Below are 19,151 nucleotides of genomic sequence, written 5' to 3' on the forward strand. Positions count from 1 at the left end.
CCAGCTGGTTACAGTGTCCCCAGCTTCGGCTCAACATCCCCAGGGGGTCCTTTTGTCCCCTCTGCATGACGGTGACACCCGATGCTGGCTGCCGAACGTGACACCTGATGACGATGACACCGCGTCACGGCTGTGCCACGCTGGTGTCACACAGTCCCTTCTGGTGGTGGCACAGAGTTCACCACCGTGCGTGTCCCCATCCTCATGTCAGACAATGGTGACAGCACCAGAGGACTCCAGTGTCACCAGGTCCAGCTCTAGGCAGGCCTGGAGGGGTGACAAAGAACAGTGAGAGGCTCAGTGACAGCATGGTGACAACGCAGAGCTGCCTGTGCCTGGCCCCATGCGGTGGTCAGAGTACAGGGAATGGTTCTCACCCGATAGATGGTGGCACACAAGTGATGGTGACACCAGATGATGGTAACAACAGTGACAGCCAGGGATGGGGACACTGCGTCACGGCTGTTCCACATCGAGGTCACCCTGTGTCACGGTGTCACCTGAAGACAGTGACACTCAATGACTCCCAGTGGCATCCAGTGAAGGGAAGAACCAACAATGGTGACACCACCGACCCCATGTCACACCCACAGCAGACCCCACATGTCCCCCGACTGTCCCCAGCTCCCCTCCCTGTACACTCCTCGTCACCTCTTCAATGAGGATGGCACCGCTCTGCAGTTGTGCCAGTCCTCTTCTTGGTTGCAAGTGTTCCATTTGGTTTTGTCATCCAGTATTTTTGGGAGAAAACGTGTGGTAGTTCTAAGAGAAGGGGTATTTCTGGGAGCAAATCTCCTCTTTTTGGAAGAGAAGGTGAAATTTACCACTGAAATGTGGTATTTCTGGGAGAAAATGACATACTTGAGGGAGAGAACTCGGAAATGGTGGGAGAGAATGTCTTCTATTCGAGAGCAACTGTGGTATTTTTGGTGTGACGACTGGTCCTTTGGGGAGAAAATACGGTAAATATGGGAGAAAATGTCCTCTTGAGGAGTGTCAAGTAGTACTTTTGAGAGAAAATGTCAGGTATTTCTCAGAAAACTGCTGTTTCTGGGAGATAGTAGCATCCTTGGTTGGAAAATGACAGGTGTTTGTGAGAAAGCTGGTATTTTGGGAAAAAAGGCCGTATTTTTAAGACGAAGCTGGTATTTCTGGGGGAATATGTCCCATCTTTGGGAGAAAGGTGGTCTATCTTGGAGAAAATGTTGTGTATTTGGGAGAAAACTGGTCTATCTGGAAGAAACTGCCATTTTTCTGGGAGTAAGTGTGATCCTGAGGAGCGTCAAGTAGTATTCTTGGGATGAAACATGAGGTATTTCTAAGAGTAGTGGTATTTCTGGGAGAAAATGTCTTGTTTTGGGGGGAAAAGATCACATGTATGTGAGAAAGCTGGTATTTCTGGGAGTAAACGCCATATTTTTAGGAAAAAATGGGTATTTCCCAGATAATCGGTCACATAGTTGGAGAAAAGTGGTCTATCTGGGAGAAAATGTCCTTGTTTTTTGGTGGAAGAGATCATGTGTAGGGGACTAAAATAGTGTTCCCGGATGAAAATGTCACGTATCTGTGAGAAAAGTGGTATCTGTGGGTCACAGTGCTGTTCCCCAGGGGTCGGTGCTGGGGCCTGTCCTCCTCAAGATCTTTCTTGATGAGCTGAGGGCACTGAGTGCACCCTCGGGAAGTTTGCGGATGACACCAGGCTGGCTGGAAGTGTGGATCTGCCTGGGGGTAGCGAGGCCCCACAGAGGGATCTGGACAGGCTGGAGAGCTGGGCTGAAGCCAATGGGATGAGTTCCAACAAGGCCAAAGGCCGGCTCCTGCGCTTTGGCTGCAACAACCCCAGGCGACGCTACAGGCTGGGGGCGGAGCGGCTGGAAGATGCGTAGAGGAAGTGGACCTGGGGGTGTTGATGGATGCTGGGCTGAAATGAGCCAGCAGTGTGCCCGGGTGGCCAAGAAGGCCAATGGCATCCTGGCCTGCATCGGGAACGGTGTGGCCAGCAGGAACAGGGCAGTGATTGTCCCCCTGTCCTCAGCTCTGGTGAGGCTGCACCTCGAGTGCTGTGTCCACTTTTGGGCCCCTCACTGCCAGAAAGACATCGAGGCCCTGGAGCGGGTTCAAAGAAGGGCGCCAAGGCTGGCGAGGGGTCTGGAGCACAGAGCTCACGAGGAGCGGCTGAAGGAGCTGGGGTTGTTCAGTTGGAGAAGAGGAGGCTCAGGAAGACCTTACTGCTCTCTAGAACTACCTGAAGGGAGCTTGTAGTGAGCTGGGCTTCGGCCTCTTCTCTCGTGTCACTAGTGCCGAAAAACGACGTTATAACCCACAAATATCAGTGTTCTCCCAAATACACGATGTTTTCTTCCGGAAAGATCACTTTTCAATCCTAAATACGACAATTTGTTCCAAAAATGAGATATTTTCTCCCGGAAATACAAGCATTCTCCAAAATCCATGATATTTTCTCCTGGAATGCCAGCTTTATCAGAGATATATGAAATTTTCTTCCAAAAATATGATATTTCCTCCCAGAAATATCAGTTTCCTTAGAAATTCTTCATGTTTCCTCCAAAAAATACAACATTACAATACCCCCCCTTCCCCATAATGTGATACTTTCTCCAGGGAGTCACAGTTTTCTTAGAAATACCTCATGTTTTCTCCAAACAATATGACATTACAATCCTCAGTATGACATTTTCTCCCAAAAATAGGACATTTCCTCCCAGAAATACCAGTTATCTTTACAAAAATATAACGTTTTCTCCCAGAAATACCAGTTTTCTCCCCCAAAATAGGACATATTCACCCAGAAATACCAGTTTTCTCCAAAAATAGGACTGTAGCCATCGGAGATCTGCTGGAAGGACAGACGGCCAGCTCCAGGAGCTCCAGGAGGCTCCTGGAATGCAGCCATGGTCACTTTGTGCTCCGGGCGTTGGGCAGACCGACCAGAGGTGAAGTGTGGCTGGATCTGCTGCTCAGCAGTGCGGAGGAGATGATGAGTGAAAGGCGTTCAGGTTGGGGCAGCCTGGCTGCAGTGAGCACGGCTTGTGGGGTTGGTGATCCGAGGGATGTGGGCATGGCAAGGAGTGGGGCAGGACCTGAGCTTTGGGACGGCGAGCTTTAAGCTTTCACGGGCTGATGGCCCAGATCTCTGGGGATCTGTCTGTAAAAACAAAGATGGTGAGCAAAGCTGGCTGCTCTTCAAGGCTGCCTTCCCTTCTGAGAGCACAAGAGCTCTCCGTCCCTCTGAATAGAAAGCAGAGGACGCAGGAAGCCCATCGGCTCGGCGCAGACCTGCTGGGCAGCTGGGGGCAAAGCAAGGAGCAACGAGCTCTGCTAACAGGCCGTGTCACCTGGAGCAATACAGGGCTAACAAACAGGCCGTGTCACCTGGAGCAATCAATACAGGGCTAACAGGCCGTGTCACCTGGGAAGAATACAGGGATGTCTGGACCTGCAGACGTGGGATCAGGAAACACAAGGCGCAGAACTGAACTTGGAGAGGGACGTGAAAAACAACAGGAAGACTTTCTACACGTGCATTGGCCAGAAGAGACAGGTCAAAGCAAGTGTGCCTCCTTTGTAAATGTAAAAGGAGAACTGCCTGCAACAGATGGAGAGAAGGCTGAGGTACAGAATGAGTTCTGTGCCTCGGTCTTCACTGGCAGCCAGGATTCCAGAGTTTGTCACGTCCCTGAGCACTGCATCCATAAACCTCCAGGTGGGGACCGGGGTGGTAAATACCCCCTGCTGTGAGGGCAGAGCAGAGAGACTGCCTGATGAGATTGAACGTGTGCAAGTCTATGGAGCAGATAGATGGTGAGATGTGAGAGTGAACGTGTACAAGTCTATGGGCAGGATGGCGTGCATCTCAGGGCTCTGAAGAAGCTGGCTGCCGAGCCGCTCTCCATCATATTTGAGAAGTCGTGGCTGTCTGGTGAGGTCCCGGATGCCTGGAGGAAGGGTCACGTCACTGCCGTTGGCAAGAAAGGGAGCAAGGAGGACACGGGAACTACAGGCCGGTGAGTCTCACCTCTGTGCCTGGGAAGATGATGGAACAGATCCTCCTGGATGACATGCTTGATCACATGAGGAGTGAGCGTGTGATCCGAGACAGCCAGCACGGCTTCAGCAGGGGAAGTCATGCTTAACCAATCTGGTGGCCTTCTGTGATGGAGTGACGGCATCGGTGGACAAGGGGAGGGTGACCGATGTCATTTCCCCGGACTTGAGCACGGCCTTTGACACGGTCCCCCACCACATCCTGATCTCCAAACCGGAGGGATGTGGATTTGATGGGTGGACCACTGGATGGATAAGGAATTGGTTGTAAGGCCGCAGACAAAGAGTGGTTATTAATGGCTCTATGTCCAGGTGAGGCCAGTAATGAGCGGCGTCCCCCAGGGGTCTGTCTTGGGACTGGTGCTCTTTAGCATCTTTATCAATGACATCGATGGTGAAATCGAGTGCACCCTCAGCAAGTTTGCTGACGACACCAAGCTGAGTGGTGCGGTTGACACGGCTGAAGGAAGGGATGCCATTCGGAGGGACCTCGACAGTTTGGAAAGGCAGACCCGGGTGAACCTGATCAGGTCCTACACAGCACAGTGCAAGGTTTTGCACTTGGGCCGGAGGAATCCCAGGCATCCATACAGACTGGAAGGAGCGGTCCTTGAGAGCAGCCCCGTGGAGAAGGACCTGGGGGTCCTGATAGATGAAAAGCTTAGCATGAGCCAGCAGTGTGCCCTTGCAGGTGGGAAAGCAAATGGGATCCTGGGCTCCATCAGAAGAGGGGTGGCCAGCAGGGACAGGGAGGTGATTGTCCCCCTCTACTCCGCTCTTGTGAGGCCCCATCTGCAGTACTGTGTCCAGATCTGGAGCCCCCAGTACAAGAAAGACAGGGAGCTGTTGGAGAGGGTCCAGAGGAGGGCCACAAAGATGATCAGGGGACTGGAGCACCTCCCTTATGAGGACAGGCTGAGGGAGCTGGGCTTGTTCAGCCTGGAGAAAAGAAGGCTGCGGGGTGACCTCATTGCAGCATTTCAGCACCTAAAGGGAGCCTACAAGCAGGAGGGAAGTCAACTCTTGGAAAGGGTAGAAAACTGCAGGACGAGGGGAAATGGTTTGAAGTTGAGGGAGGGAAGATTTAGGGTGGATGTCAGGGGGAAGTTCTTTACAGAGAGTGGTGAGGCGCTGGAACAGCTGCCCAGAGAGACTGTGGATGCCCCATCCATCCCTGGAGGTGTTCAAGGCCAGATTTATGGGAACCTGGGCAGCCTGGTCTAGTGTGAAATGTGGAGGTTGGTGGGCCTGCAAGTGGCAGGGGGGTTGAAGCTTCATGATCCTTGAGGTCCCTTCCAACCCTGGCCATTCTGTGATTCTGCTATTCTTGTAAGTGATATCCTTTAGTCTTCAGTATAACAGACATTCTGTGACTGTGCTTGAAGACAGTCTCCCTTGAGCGTTTTAGTTGTGCTTGTTTAGTGCTCGTAAAACCAACTGTGCAAGTGCTGCTCTCCTTTGTGAGGGGATTGCTGGCAGGAGCTAAGCAGTTACCACAGGCACCTCCAGCAAGGAGCTGCTGTGGCAGATGGGTGGGTGGAGCAGCTGTCTTCCAACCTGTCCACTGCAACAATTAGCATTCTGTAAGCTACTCTTCCCCAGTTTGCAGAACGAGTATCAAAAGTTGATACTCTTTTGTGAAAGAGTAAATGCGGGTTGAAAAAAAAGATGATATGACATTCCTGACTGCAGGTGAACAGCAGCACAGATGCTGGTCACCGCCGCAGAAAAAGCTCGACTTGTTAATGAACATCTGTGTTGGGATTTTGTACAGCTGACCTCACCTGCCTCTCATTCCTTGCCATCACCCCCTTTTTCTTCTAAGGTGAAAAAGACAGCCTTATTCTTTGTGAGTCCGTAATTGTGATCGTTTATTGATTGAGTACAACCAGATAAGACATGGAGTGCCAAGTTGGGAGGCACTCGCAGCGCTGCCCTGTAACACCACACACTGCAGCTGCTGCCTTCTGATGTTCTTCCTCTCAGTCCTTCAGATGCAGATTCTGCATCATTGCCACAGGGCTGTTCATTGTAGAGGACTGGAAAAAAACAAAGTGTAGAAATAGGACAGAAACAATCTAGGGAGACCTCACTAAGAAAGTCTGAACAGTAAACTTCCACAACAGCCCCATGCAGAACAGCAGGTGACTGCCATTCAGATCACTGACATTACTTCCCATAACACACAGCTTCGCTGCTGTCCCCTCCCTTCCCTACCTGAGCTGCATGCCCTTCCTTTTCCCTACCTGAGCTGCATGCCCCTCGCCTCCTTTTTCTTGGTGCTCTTGCCTTTTCCTGCTACTCACTCCCAATCTCAACACTTGCCTGCTCTGCTTGCTGCTCTGACAAGTGCCTCTTAACTCTGCTCGCAGCTTCTCTCCTTCTGCATGCCCTTCTCTATTCCCTTCTTGTGCCCTTCAGGCTTCTGCTCCCCTTGCTGAGCAAGCCCATGCCCGGTAGCTCCCCTTCAACCTCCTCCGCCCTTTGCCTTTCTCCACACAGATGCTTGCTTCTGGCCAGCACTCCTGCCCGCTGCCTAGCCCACAGCCCGCATCTCTTGGGGAGACAACAAGGTGGCCTGGAGCTACCCACACCTCCTCCCGGGCACGGCTTCTCAGCTTTGCTTCAAGCCCACAAAAAACCCCAAGGAGCTCCTCTTACCTTTGCGCTCAGCTTCTTCTCCTGCCGTGCAGCTCCTGTGCCAGGCCGGGGCTCAGCTCTTCCCACACTCCTCCATTCCTGCAAGGTTGCTTTCCTTTGCTCTGCTGCAGTTAGCTTTCCTACTTGCTTTCTCTTGATATACATGGATTGCTTTTTACTTTTTCTCCTCCTCTGTGCCTCTTTTTTTCCCTGTTTTCAGCACTTCCATTTTTTTTTTTCTTTTTCCATCTTCTTTTTTCTTACTTTTCATTCTCATTTTTCCTTTTGTTTTTTTTTTCCCCGCCCCCTGGAGATTCTTCCCCTGTATCCCCCTCAGCTTGCCTCTATCTGTGCCTCCAACTGGGTCTTCTCTCTCACATTCCCGTCTAGTGCCTGGTGTCGCCCCACATTACCCTCTATTTCGCTGTGCCCACGCAAGCCCCCTATTGTCTCTCTGCAGCCTTTTATAACCTTACACCTCTCTACTTCCCCCCCAATCCCACCCACAGACCCCTGTCATACCTGTTTCTCTATACCACGCCTACAGCCCTCCCACTGCTCCCTGTAGCCCCACATCCCCTTCTATCCCACCTCTATTCCTCCTACAGCCACTCATAGAGCCACAGTTTCTTAGGTCCTCCCCCAGCTCCCTATATCCCTCCCCGTAGCTCTCCCCAGCCCCTCCCACCCCCCAATGCTCCCTATAGCACCGTGTCCCCCCGTTACCCCCTTACAGCCCTCTGCTGCCCTAAATCCCCCTGTACCCACCCCTATCGCCCCATGTACCCCGATACCACAGCCGCTGCAGCCCCGCCTGCCTCCCTATCCCCCCCCCCGCCTTCCCAGCCCCTCACCCCACCAGGCTTCCTCCCCTGTCCCGGCGCCGCTCTCTGTCCCTCCCGGCTCCGGCTCTGCTGTGCTCAGCACCGCTCCCGTCGTGCCGCGGTTCCGTCTCGGTGCTGCCCGGACAGCTCCGGCGCGCAGCGGCGGTGCGGGGCGGCCCGGGCTGCGGGAGCGCCGCCGCCTGAAGGGAGAAGAGCTCTGAGCCAGCTGCCAACGGCCGTTCCCGCGCGCCGCGCCTCAGCCAATCGGAGCCAGCGCCGCTGCCGTTGACCAACGAGAGCCCGGGGGCGGAACGGATCGGAACGTGCCCAACGAGAGCCAGGGGGCGGGACGGACCGGCACCTGACCAATGAGAGCCCGGGAGCGGGACGGACCGGCTCCTGCCCAATGAGAGCCCGGGGGCGGTGCGGCGTTGCGCTGCGCTGTTGGTGGGAGGAGCGCGGCAGGGGGCGGGCCGTGGGTGGGGCCTCGGGGTGCGCCCTACTGCTATAGGGGGTGCGAGATGGGACTGGGATTGACAGGTGGGAGGTGGGGCTTGGATGTGGGGTTGGGATATGAGGTTTGGAACTGGGCTTGGGAGCTGGGGTTGGGATGTTGGATGTGCATTGGGATGTGAAATGTAGGGTTGGGGTGTGGGGATATGGATATGGGGTGAATATGGAATGGGAGATAGGAAAATGGAATATATATGGGATGGGCTTGGGATGGACATGGGACCAACACTGAAGAATGTGGGATGGATTGGGGATGAAATATGGACACTGGATGGGATTGGGATGATAGTGGCATGGGATAAGTAGATGGAATGGACATGGGATGCATGTGGGGATAAGGATTCGGAATGGCTATGGATATAGGGTTAGGGATGGGGATAGGATGTGGGGGTATGGATGTGGGATGGGTTTGAGATGGCTGTGGGGTGGATATGATGGATATGGGATGGGATAACGTTGTGGGATACGGACAAGGGATGGCTACGAGATGGGGCTGTAGTGGTTATGGGGCCATAGGGGCGATGGGGCCAGAATGCTGCAGTCACCTCTGTCCCCAGAGTTCATCCCCAGTGTGACACACGGAGCCCCACAGCCGCTCCTCTGCCCTTTATCACTTACATGGGGAGGACATCCCCCATCCTCCATTATCAAAAATAAACCTTAATTAGAAAAGTGAGGGGTGTCAACCCCGCCCCATGGGAACAATGTTTTCTGTGGGGGAGGGCACAGACGGCGTCTCCAGAGGGCTGTCCCAAACTCTGGGGGGTGTTCACAACTCTAGGATATGACACCACCAGGGTGCCGTGAAGGTGTCCCAAGCTTTGGGGTGTGACACACGGATGTTTCCAACTTTGGTGGTGTGACATTGTCATGTGGTGTTCCCACTTCCCCGGGAAGTCCTCCAGGTGGTCACGGTGTCCCCAGCTTCGGCCCAATGTCCCCAGGGGGTCCTTTTGTCCCCTCTGCATGACGGTGACACCCGGCGCCAGCTGCCAGGAGTGACGCCCAATGGTGATGACACCGCATCACGGCTGTGACACACTGGTGTCACACAGTCCCTTCTGGTGGTGGCAGAGTTCACCACCGTGCATGTCCCTGTCCTCATGGCAGACGATGGTGACAGCAACAGAGGTTTCCGGTGTCACCGGGTCCTGCGGTAGGCAGGTCTGGAGGGGTGACAAAGAACAGTGAGAGGCTCAGTGACAACATGGTGACAACGTGGTGCCGCCAGTGCCTGCCCCCACGTGATGGTCAGAGTACAGGGAATGGTGTCACCCGATAGATGGTGGCACACAAGTGATGGTGACACCAGATGACGGTAACAACAGTGACAGCCAGGGATGGGGACACTGCGTCACGGCTGTTCCACATCGAGGTCACCCTGTGTCACGGCGTCACCTGAAGACAGTGACATTCAGTGACACCCAATGGCATCCAGTGAAGGTGACACTCAATGATGGTGACACCACCAACCCCATGTCACACCTGCACCAGACCCCACGTGTCCCCCAACTTTCCCCTGCCCCCCTCCCTGTACCCCTCCTCGTCACCTCTTCAATGAGGATGGCACCGTGCTGAAGTTGTGCCACCATGGCAGGGGGGACAGCATGGGACAGTCATGGACAGCCAGGGTGACAGCGTCCAGGAGCTGTAGGACGCGGATGGGGCTCTCAAGGTACGTTGGTACGGCCCCAGGTTCCATGGTTACAGTGACGGTGAGAACTTTGGGGACAAGTGGTTGTCCGGTGTCACCCGGTGGCCCTGGGGGGATTGTTTCCGTGGGGCTTTGCACAGGGATTGGTGGGAACCATCCATTTCTGAAAGGAAGTGGCAAAAAATATACAAGAAAAGTGACATAGTATTGATTTTAATGGAAACAGACATTATTGGGGGTGATCCCGCGGGGACAAAGAAGAGCGAGAACGTGTCACTATGTGAGGTTGTCCTCAAAATCCCCATTGGAGACCTCTGGAGGACTCCAGGAACGCCTGGGGACCCCAAGACACCCATGGGACATCTCCAGACCCTTCCAGAAGACAATAGGACCCTCTGAACCCACCTCAGGACCCCCCCACATTCCACAGGATCATTCTGGGACGTCTGCAGACCCTTCTGGATGAATCCAAGGACCCCCTGGATCAATTTGAAAACCCCCTGCACCCTCCAAGTCCTCTCTGGGACATCCCCAGAGATGTCTCTGATGACGGGATGACTCCAGGACCACTCAGACCCACATGAGAACTCTCTGGACCCTACCAGACTCTACTGGGACATCTCCAAATCATCCCAGTGGCTCCTTGGAGCTCCTGGACCCATCCTGGGAGCTTCCAGATCCTTCCAGGGACCCCCAGGACCATTCTCGCGAGCCCCTGGACACCCCAGGATCCCTCTGGGACATCTCCAGATCCTTCCGTATGAATCCAAGGACACCTTGGATCCACCTGGGGACCAACTGGATGCCCCAAACCCCTCTACAACATCTCCAGATTCTTCTGCATGCCTCCAGGGCTATATAGGGCGGGGCTCGTGGGGAATCTATGGGCGGAAAGGTGTGAGTGGGGCTTCTGTGAGGTGGAAAGAGGGTCTGGAGGTGGAGAAAGGTTGGAAGGGGAAACTGAGGGATTGTGGAGGGCTTCCGTGGCGTGGAAAGGGGCTCTGAGGATGGAGAGAGGGGGTTGTGAGGGGGAAAAGAGCAGAACAAGGCTTCTGTGAGTGAAAAGGGGACCTGGGGATGGACAGGTACATTGTGGAGGGGAACTTGAGGGGTGGAAAGGGGGCTTTTGTAGGGCAGAAAGGGGGGTCTGGGATTGGACGGGGGGTTGTGTGGGGGAAAAAAGGGGTGAGTTGGGTCTCTGTTGGGAGGAAAAGGGGTCTAGGAATGGAGAAGGGGTGGCAGAGGAAATCTGGAGGGTTGTGGGGGGCTTCTATGGGGTGGAAGGGGAGTCTGGGGGACACCTTAGGGAAGTATTGGGGGGGAGGAGAGTGGGATGTCTATGGGGTCGAAAAAGAGTCTGGGGGGAAACTTAGTGGCTTGTGGGGGGAAAGGGGTGAACAGAGTTTCTACAAGGCAGGAAGAGCATCTGGGGGTGGAGGGAGGGGTGGGAGGGAAGAGCCAGGGGTTGTGCGAGGCTTCTATGGGGTCTGGCTGAGGGGAATTGGAGGTCAGAATGAGGGAACTGACTCCAGGGGTCAGGGAGGAGCGCACAGGGGGGTACAGGGACCTCTAGGGGTCAGAAAAAAGGGGCCAGGAGGTGGGAGGAGAAGGGAGGACACGGGACCCTGGGGGTCAAATAGAGGGGAATGGGGGGTGGTAGGAGACTCTGGGGATCAGAATGGGGGAATTGGAGTGGGGGCACTCGGGGTGAGGAGAGGGGGTTCGGGGGTCAGATAGAGGAGACTGGGAAAGGGGGGGACTCTAGGGGACAGAATGGGGAGAGCGGTGGGGGGGGGGGGGGACACCAGGGATCAGAACGGGGGACTGGGGAGGGATGAGGGATCGGGGGGGGGACCCTGGGGATCAGAATGGGGGAGGCACAGAGGGGAGGGGTGGAAGAGGACTACGGCGATCAGAACGGGGGGACTGGAGGGGAGGGAGACCGGGGGAGGGTGTAACCCCGGGGGGCACATAGAGGGACTGGGGGGTGCGGGCGATCAGCGGCAGGGGGAGAGGGGGGGAGGGCAGCGGAAGACACGGGGTGGGGGAGGCGGCGAGACGCAGGGCAGCCGCCCCCGCCGAGGGAAGCCCCGAGCACAACGGAGACCCCGCGGGGCCGAGGCAGAGCGGCACGCGGCCCCCCCGCCGCCTTCACCCCGGCCCCCGCCCCGGCGCCCCCCGAACACCCACCTGTAGGAGCCGAGGCGGCGCCCGGAGCCCCGAGGCGCCCCGCACCGCTTCCGCACGGCCGCCTCCTCGGGTCGCGGCGTGATGACGTCACTCGGCGGGGACGGCGCGGCGCCGTAGCGACGGACCGGCGCTGAGGCGCTGAGGCGCCGTCGCCGTGGCGACGCCGTCGAACGGCACCGCTCCTGCGGGAGCCGCGCTGAGACGTGCGGCGTCTCCGGCTTCCCCAGAATCGCTTTCTCCAGGCCGATTCCGAGCTGCTGGCGCTTCTTGAAAGCCGAGCGCGCATCTCTGCCCGGTTTTCTCACGGCTCCTGCGGCGGCATCTCTGGCCGCTTGCTCCTCCGAGGAAGAACCGAGCGGTGGCCCGGCCGGGCTCGGTGCGTGGGATGTGAGAAGGGCACAGCCCGGAGCAGGACCTGAAGAACGAGCTCAGCTCACCGCTGGCACGTGTTCTGTAGTCCCCCGGGTCCTGCAGAGCTGCGCTGGACTCGCTGAGCAGCACGGCGTGGTGCGGGGATGTAAGAGCACACAGGTGCTCGGTAGACTTGCTGGGGCAGGAAGCTCTCACTGATGCTAAACTCGCTGAAACGAAGTGACTCGTTCAGGACACGTGCCTGAAACAAATGCTGGTTCTCTAGGCAGAGCTGCCGGACAGACCTGTCAGCACTGGGAATTAAGCACGGCAGTGAGATGAAGCCAATGATGCGTTCATGTAAGAGCAAGAGGTGCTTTGGAATGCCTTTATGGCTGCACTGCTCCTCGGGAAGCAGTTACACCTGCCGGCTCAATAAGAGCTGTCCCGTAGATGCTGTACAGCTGTGGAGCCTTTGCCCACCTGCACTGCATCTTTTAGATGCATCATTGAGAGGAATTGAACCAGCAAGGCTTCAGGGCTGAGCTCTAAGAATGGAAACTCCCTCAACTTTTGAAAGAGACCGGGTTTCTAAGGTCTTAAGACCTGGAGCTGGCAGGGCACACCCCTCTTGTGCCTTTCTCCCGACTGGTTTTTGGGAGACAGCAAATGGACACCCCTACAAGAAGTCTCAGGGTGTTTCCTTCTGACACTCTTATTATGGAAGTAAGAATACATTCCTGGCTCCATTTTGCTCCTGTGTCAGAAGGCAGAGATTTAAGCTACCTAAAGTCACTTTTCCACAAACGTTCCCACAGAAAGAAGCATCCAACATCTCTCTGTAGCTGCGGAGACCCTGACTTCTCAACCCTTTCCAGGTATGTTTTACTGTCTCTTTCCAAATTTAGAAACGGCAGCTGTGCAGAAAAACATGCCACAGATCCTGAAGTGTGGGCCAGCGGGGAGTTTTACCCCGTCTCCTCCCTGATGTCAATCTGAAGTGATCTCCTTTAGTCCTCAGTATAACAAACACATCCTGTGACCGTGCTTGAAGACAGTCTCCCTTGAGCGTTTTAGCTGAACTTGGTTAGCGCTCTTAAAACCAGCTGTGCAAGTGCTGCTTTCCTCCCCACTGTGAGGGATTGCTGTCAGGAGCCAACCAGTTATGCCAGGCACATCCAGCAAGGAGCTGCTGTGGCACGATGGGCGTGTGGAGCGGCTGTCTTCCAACCTGTCCTCTGCAGCAGTTAGCATTCTGCGGGTTACTCTTCCCCAGTTTGCAGAACAAATATCAGAAGTTGATGCTCTTTTGTGAAAGAGTAAATGTGGGTTGAAAAAAAGGCAGTGTGACATTCCTGACTGCAGGTGAACAGCAGCACAGATGCTGCCAGCCCCGCTGTAAAAGCTGGACTTGTTAATGAAGCAGCTTATCCATCTGTGTCGGGCTGTGGTATCAGGGCATTGCTCTTCAGATCTTTGTTTTCCATCTGAGGATTTTGTCCCAGCAGGGTTTGTGCCTCAGGATTTTGGGCAGGAGAAGGGCTGGCAGCAGCCCAGGGCAGGACGTGGGTCCCCTGGGGACAGCAGCTACATCCCCTGCCCCATCTGCACAGTGACCCTGGGCCATCCCTAGGACACCTCGAGACCCTCCTCCTCTGCACAGCCCCACAAAGCACGAGGGAAGGTCTGGGGTGGCACTGGTCCTCCTGGAATGGGGCAGGGATGGTGCCCTCCATCCCATCCATCCCCAGTGCTCAGGGCTCCAGAGATCCCCAGGGTCCCTCAGTGTCCCTGCACCAGTGCCACTCTTATCGTAACAGACTTCTTCCTTATGTCCAGTCTAAAGGAGAAGAGGAAAGGTTGTCAGGGGGTTTCCCCAGTGAGAAGTACAGTTTCAGAAAGGGACGTGTACAGAGAACCCAGAGGGATAACAAGGCAAGCCTAACAATGACTGCTACAAAACCAATGGTACAAAGAGAGAATTCACTGCCAGAAATATCTCACAGTCCAGTGATAAAGATTCACAGCTGCAAGGTTGTCTTCTAATTAAAAACAGTAATTACAAACAATCTGGATTTTTGAGCTGTTATAATAAATATTAGTAGGTGGGGATTGCTAAATGGTGCTGCAGTCTCCTACTCGTAACATCCTTGCTGCTTCATTCTGGGTGCCGTCACTGAGCAGCATCTAATGGAAGTTCTTCCCTGCTCAGCTGGCTGCCTTAGTTGGAGCCCTGATGGCAATGACGTGGTGATGGCAGGCTTAGTTTTGCTGTTTTCTCCTCGTCAGAATACTCCGACTTTTGAAGGAAGCAGCTTCTTGTTTCCTGCCTTCCTGCCTTCCTGCCTTCCTGCCTTCCGCCCTTCCTCCCTTCCTCCCTTTTAATTTTAATTCATTTGGAATATCTATATTCCATATAGATGTTTTGAATATCATTATTTGTAGTGCTGAAAACTTCTTTAGAAAACAGTCATACTCAGTTAAAAAGGTATAATAAGGATGTTAAAGAAAGAACCCTCTGATGTGTTGACCAGGGATGAACATAAAAACAGCTCCCAGTTAATGTATAGGCAGCTGATGTGACTGCCTCTGTCCTCAGCAGCTTGCTCAAAGGAGCCCCACAAAGCATTTCAGCGCTGGGCTGCTGAGGGAAGCTGTCGGAACAGGAGCACTGTGTCCTCTTGCAGAGGACCGGGATGCTTTTACAGCTGACTGACTGACGGCTGCTTTGGTTGTGGCCACAGCTCCTGAGGAGGGCAGCAGTGCTGAGAGCTGAGAGGAAATGGGGGAATGTTGCACCTCCTGGAGGATGCTGAGAAATTAGTGGCCTAGGGCAGGTGCTGGAGAGGAGCTGCAGGGTGCTATCGTGGCAGCTGGGCACTGCTGGTAGCACAACGGACTGTGCCTCTGCTAAGGCGACTGCAGTCACAGAGTGAGCAGTGAGGCAGCAGGCATACGAGGCTTGCAGCACTGCCTTCCTCCCGTCTCTCTCCACGTTCAGATTCTTGGTCCAGCCCACAAAGCAAAATGAAGTAGAGGAGGGAGGAAATGTGCTCATAGTTCTTGCTTGGTTCCTATTGCAGAGCAAATGATTGCCTGCTGTCTGGTAAAGCTCATGCAGAAGCACTGATGCTTTTGCATAATGAACTGCCACCCTTGTCTCCTGCCCGAGCCGGGACGTAGGGCACCCGCAGCCTCTGGGCAGCCTGGGCCAGGGCCTCGCTGCCTCTGGGGGAGGGATTTCTCTACACATCAACCTCAGTTTCCACTCTTGGAGTTCAAAGCCATTCCCACACGACAGTGGCTGTCTGCCAATGCCAAGTGGCACACAAGGTCTGCTCGTGGGTCAGGTAGTGACATGACAACAGTGTGGACAATTGTGATGGTACTTTCTATTTATTGGTACAGCACAGCCTAGAAAGCCCCGGTTGATGCCAGCTGTGGTTCTCTGGCTGTCAGATGATGCCCCCAAACGCACACACGGGGTGCTCCCACCTCCTGACTGATGGTGGAGAAGTGGGAGGGCAGAAGTGATGCTGGGGGGGGAAGGGGCGGGAGTCAGGGGGCTGCTGTGCCTGTCATACTTCCCCCAGACAGTTTTTTTTTTACAGGTGTTACATGATGATCCCCCTGAGGGGGCCGCTCCCACCTCTTGATGGATGGTGGAGAGGAGTGGGAGGGCAGAGGTGGTGTTGGGGGGGCTGGGGGCTGCAGGGCCTGCTTCCCCCTGGCATTCTGGGTGGTTTTCTGGGTGTTGGGCAATGCCCCCAAACTGACAACCTAGGGGGGCCGCTCCCACCTCCTGAAGGATGGTGGAGGGGAGTGGGAGGGTGGTGATGATGCCCAGGGGGACGGGGGGCTGCTGGGCCAGTTGGCTTTCCCCAGGCAGCGGTTGTCTGTCGGTTGGCCAATGTCCCCAAGTCTACACACTGCTGGGCTCGCTTCCATCCCCTGATGGATGCTGGAGGGGAGAGCGAAGGCAGAGGTGGTGCTGGGGGCTGCCAGGCCTCTCAGGCTTCCCTGAGGATGTGGCTGCCCCCAGGCTGACACCCTGAGGGACCACTCCCGACCCCCGAAGGATGGTGGTGGGGGACGGGGGGGTGGTCTTGATGCCCAGGGCGGCTGGGGGGCTGCTGGGCCTGTTGCTTATCCGCCAGGGTGCCGTTGTTTGGGTGCTGGCCGATGAGCACAAGCTTCCAAGCCAAGCGGGTTCCTCCCGTCCCCTAAAAGATGGCGGTGGGGGACGGGAGGTGGTATTGATGCCCCCCAGGCTGCAGAGCCTGGTGGGCTGTGGGGCCCACGGGTGCAGCTGGGCCCGGCTGCTGTCAGGTCTGGCAGGGGCCGCCCTGGTGGTGCCATCCGGCCAGTGGGCAGGTGGTTACGGCTGCTGGCATCATGTCCATCTGCCAGGCCCCTTGAGGAGAGCAGGACGAGGGCAAACTGTGGCCGCAGACATCGTGCTGGGCTCCATCAGCTGCAGCGAGGCGCCTGCGGAGAGAGGAACGTGCTGAGGGCACAGGAGAGCCCCTGCTCTCCTTCCTCAATGGCAAAGAGCCGCCCTCAGCTCTCAGCCTGTCTCAGGCCCAGCACTAAGAACGGGCTGCAGGAACGGCCGTGCCAATTCAAACATCTGATAGCGTAAATCTCAGACCACGTTAGCCAACAACTAACCGGCCTCTGTGCTTCTGGAACTACAAGTGCCTCCTGGCTCACAGCAGCCCTACATTAAAGAGTTGGGCAGGATGGGGGTGGGGGTGAACAACAACTCACTGGTTTCTCTGCCTCCATCGCCGGATAAGCAGACAGCACGTTATCATGGCTGCCAGCATGGAAACCAGGAAAGCTGCAGTCAGTGCCAGGCAGTACTTCAGTAAAACTTGATCTTCTGTGGCGTTTGCACGTCCTTCATCTTCCACACCTGGAGGAACAATGTGCTCACTGCTGTGTCTTGTGCCCTACTGGCAGTCTCACGAGAGGTCTGACATGGCCAAAAATGTTGTCTTTCACTTTGTTGGCCTCCAGGAACATGTGAAAATCCTCGGGCTGCAATGCTTCCCTGATTCCAGCGAAGCAAAGGGAACTCCCTAAGGCACTGCACATCAAGGCAGCGCCATAGGGAACCTCTTTTTGGCCTCTCAGCTTTGTTTACACTCTGGCTCTGCCACGGTCCAGACCTTCCTGGGCCATGGATTTGCTCCTTCTTCTCCATCATGCTCTAAGACTCCTTTTGCACTCGCCCACCCTCGCCTCCTGAGGCTGGGTAGTTGTCTGACTAAACAAATCTCACTAGAGCAGAAGGAGAGCGTGTGGATCTGTTTAATCAGGGTATAGACAGAAATACACTCACCACGTGCTGCCTTCTTCATGATTTTCATTAGTAAATGGGACAGTCTCTTGGAATATTTTCCATCTTCCCATGCCACTTTCCATCCCCCAGGACCTTAACAGAAAGCATTAAGATAAATCTTAGAGAAACAAAGTATTGAACTGAGCGGTCTTTTCGGTGAAGTCAACAAAGACAACAGCCACCCTGGGATGCCTGTGGGGCTCCAGCACAGGAAGCAGCCGAGAATTTGGCACAGCCTTCCCTGGAGGCAATTCTGCAGCCAAAGCATGAGGAGAACTTCCCACCACACACTGCAATCTACACAACTGCACAAGGGCATCACTGAAGAGCAGATGGTGCCAGGGGATCGTGTGAGGACAGGGCACGCACATGCAGCTGTGCATTCTCACTCACGCCTGCAGACATGCCCGGCTGACATTAGGACTGTGAGCTGGCATCTCTCAAAGGAAGCAAAAACTCATGGCATACCAATACGAGTTGCTGGGGCTTCTGTCCTTGAGCTCGGCTGGGAAGCTGGAGACCATTCGACTCCACCCGCACCTGTACACAAACACAGAGCAGCTCCTGTCAGACATGGCCAGGTACTTGTTTAGACTACAATGCCAGCTCCACAGCACTCTTCTCTCCCTGCTACACAGCAGCATCTGGCAAATAGCTGCTAGGTGCCTGCAGCAGCACCGTGCCAGTCCAAGAAGGAACCGTGTGCAGAACTGTCTGCAGAAGGGAAGGGGCTGGAAGGGGAAGGGAAGATCTGAAGGCCCTTTCCTTTGGGATAGCCCCACAGGAGGCTTATGGAGCAGATTATGCTGAACCTTTGGCAAGACACTGCTTATAGGCGCAGCTGTAAAGAGAAACATTCCCATTGTGTGTTGTGATCTCTCTCTTCCTTAGGGACCTGCAGTGACTGGAAGGGGCTCAGCTGATGACGTGGCACTCAGACTTGGGTCGAAAGTTGCCAAGCTGGAGAGGTGGGCAGTTGGCTGGCACCCAGGCTTCTCGTGCAGGAGAAATCACCGGGCAGTGAAAAGCTGAACCCTTCCTGAACTACCACAACCACATATGAGCAGAGAGTGTGAGATGTAGGCTGGTGACTTACCTCTGGCATCCAGCCCAGGCTCAGGAACAGGACTCTGCTTTGGTAATTCACCAAGAGGACCTGCAGGCACAGATGTGATCAGACACAGGTGAGGAGAGCTTCCACTGCACCTTGGGGCCTGGGGTTTTTTTCTGCAGTGACCTGCGAGGACTGACGGCAGGTCAGGGAATGACATGGCCCAAACAGCAAACGTATAGGTTCTCTCCTCCAAAGAGTGGCAAGGGCTGCCTTCCCACAGATATGTGACAACTCTCCAAATAAAGAAATACTCAGGACAGATCTGTGTACAGCCTTTGAGGCACAAAGAGACTTGAAAGACCCTTGGAGGTTCCTGAGTCCATCTTGTCTGGTGCAGTCTCTATCCTCTTATCAGCTCTCACTGACTGCATTTCCCTCTTGGATCCCCACAATGCTGGCCCCATGCTGGCTGTACCTCCCTCTCCCTGACGGAGCTGCCATCTGTGTCACAGG

General features: G+C 55.1%; 1 protein-coding gene and 1 pseudogene across 1 annotated transcript; both read right to left on the reverse strand.

Annotated features, from left to right (window-relative positions):
- Positions 1-5,261: 5,261 nt before the first annotated feature.
- On the reverse strand, positions 5,262-9,133 carry LOC149911830 (uncharacterized; annotated as a pseudogene).
- Positions 9,061-18,855, reverse strand: LOC149911831 (uncharacterized). Its single transcript, XM_090133286.1, has 9 exons — positions 18,822-18,855; positions 18,681-18,740; positions 17,008-17,155; positions 16,620-16,725; positions 16,351-16,460; positions 12,454-12,551; positions 11,887-12,301; positions 9,593-9,859; positions 9,061-9,208 (listed from the first exon to the last, which is right to left on the reverse strand). Exons 1-9 carry the CDS (start codon positions 18,853-18,855, stop codon positions 9,184-9,186), a joined length of 1,263 nt encoding a protein of 420 aa, XP_089989412.1. The 3' UTR covers positions 9,061-9,183.
- Positions 18,856-19,151: the final 296 nt, after the last annotated feature.

This window comes from Phasianus colchicus, unplaced genomic scaffold (genome assembly GCF_987193195.1).
Source record: "Phasianus colchicus unplaced genomic scaffold, bPhaCol1.hap1.1 HAP1_SCAFFOLD_56, whole genome shotgun sequence".
Lineage (NCBI taxonomy): Eukaryota > Metazoa > Chordata > Aves > Galliformes > Phasianidae > Phasianus > Phasianus colchicus.

Bases quoted from the DNA above. Each gene is read 5' to 3' on its own strand.
- LOC149911831 (XM_090133286.1), bottom strand. From the start codon at position 18,855: ATGTCATTCCCTGACCTGCCGTCAGTCCTCGCAG. The intron at 17,156-18,680 runs GTAAGTCACCAG...TTGTTCCTCCAG, and splicing joins GCCTGGGCTGGATGCCAGAG to GTGTGGAAGATGAAGGACGT. The intron at 12,552-16,350 runs GCATCAAGACCA...CTTAATTCCCAG, and splicing joins CAGCCCCCCAGCCGCCCTGG to TGCTGACAGGTCTGTCCGGC.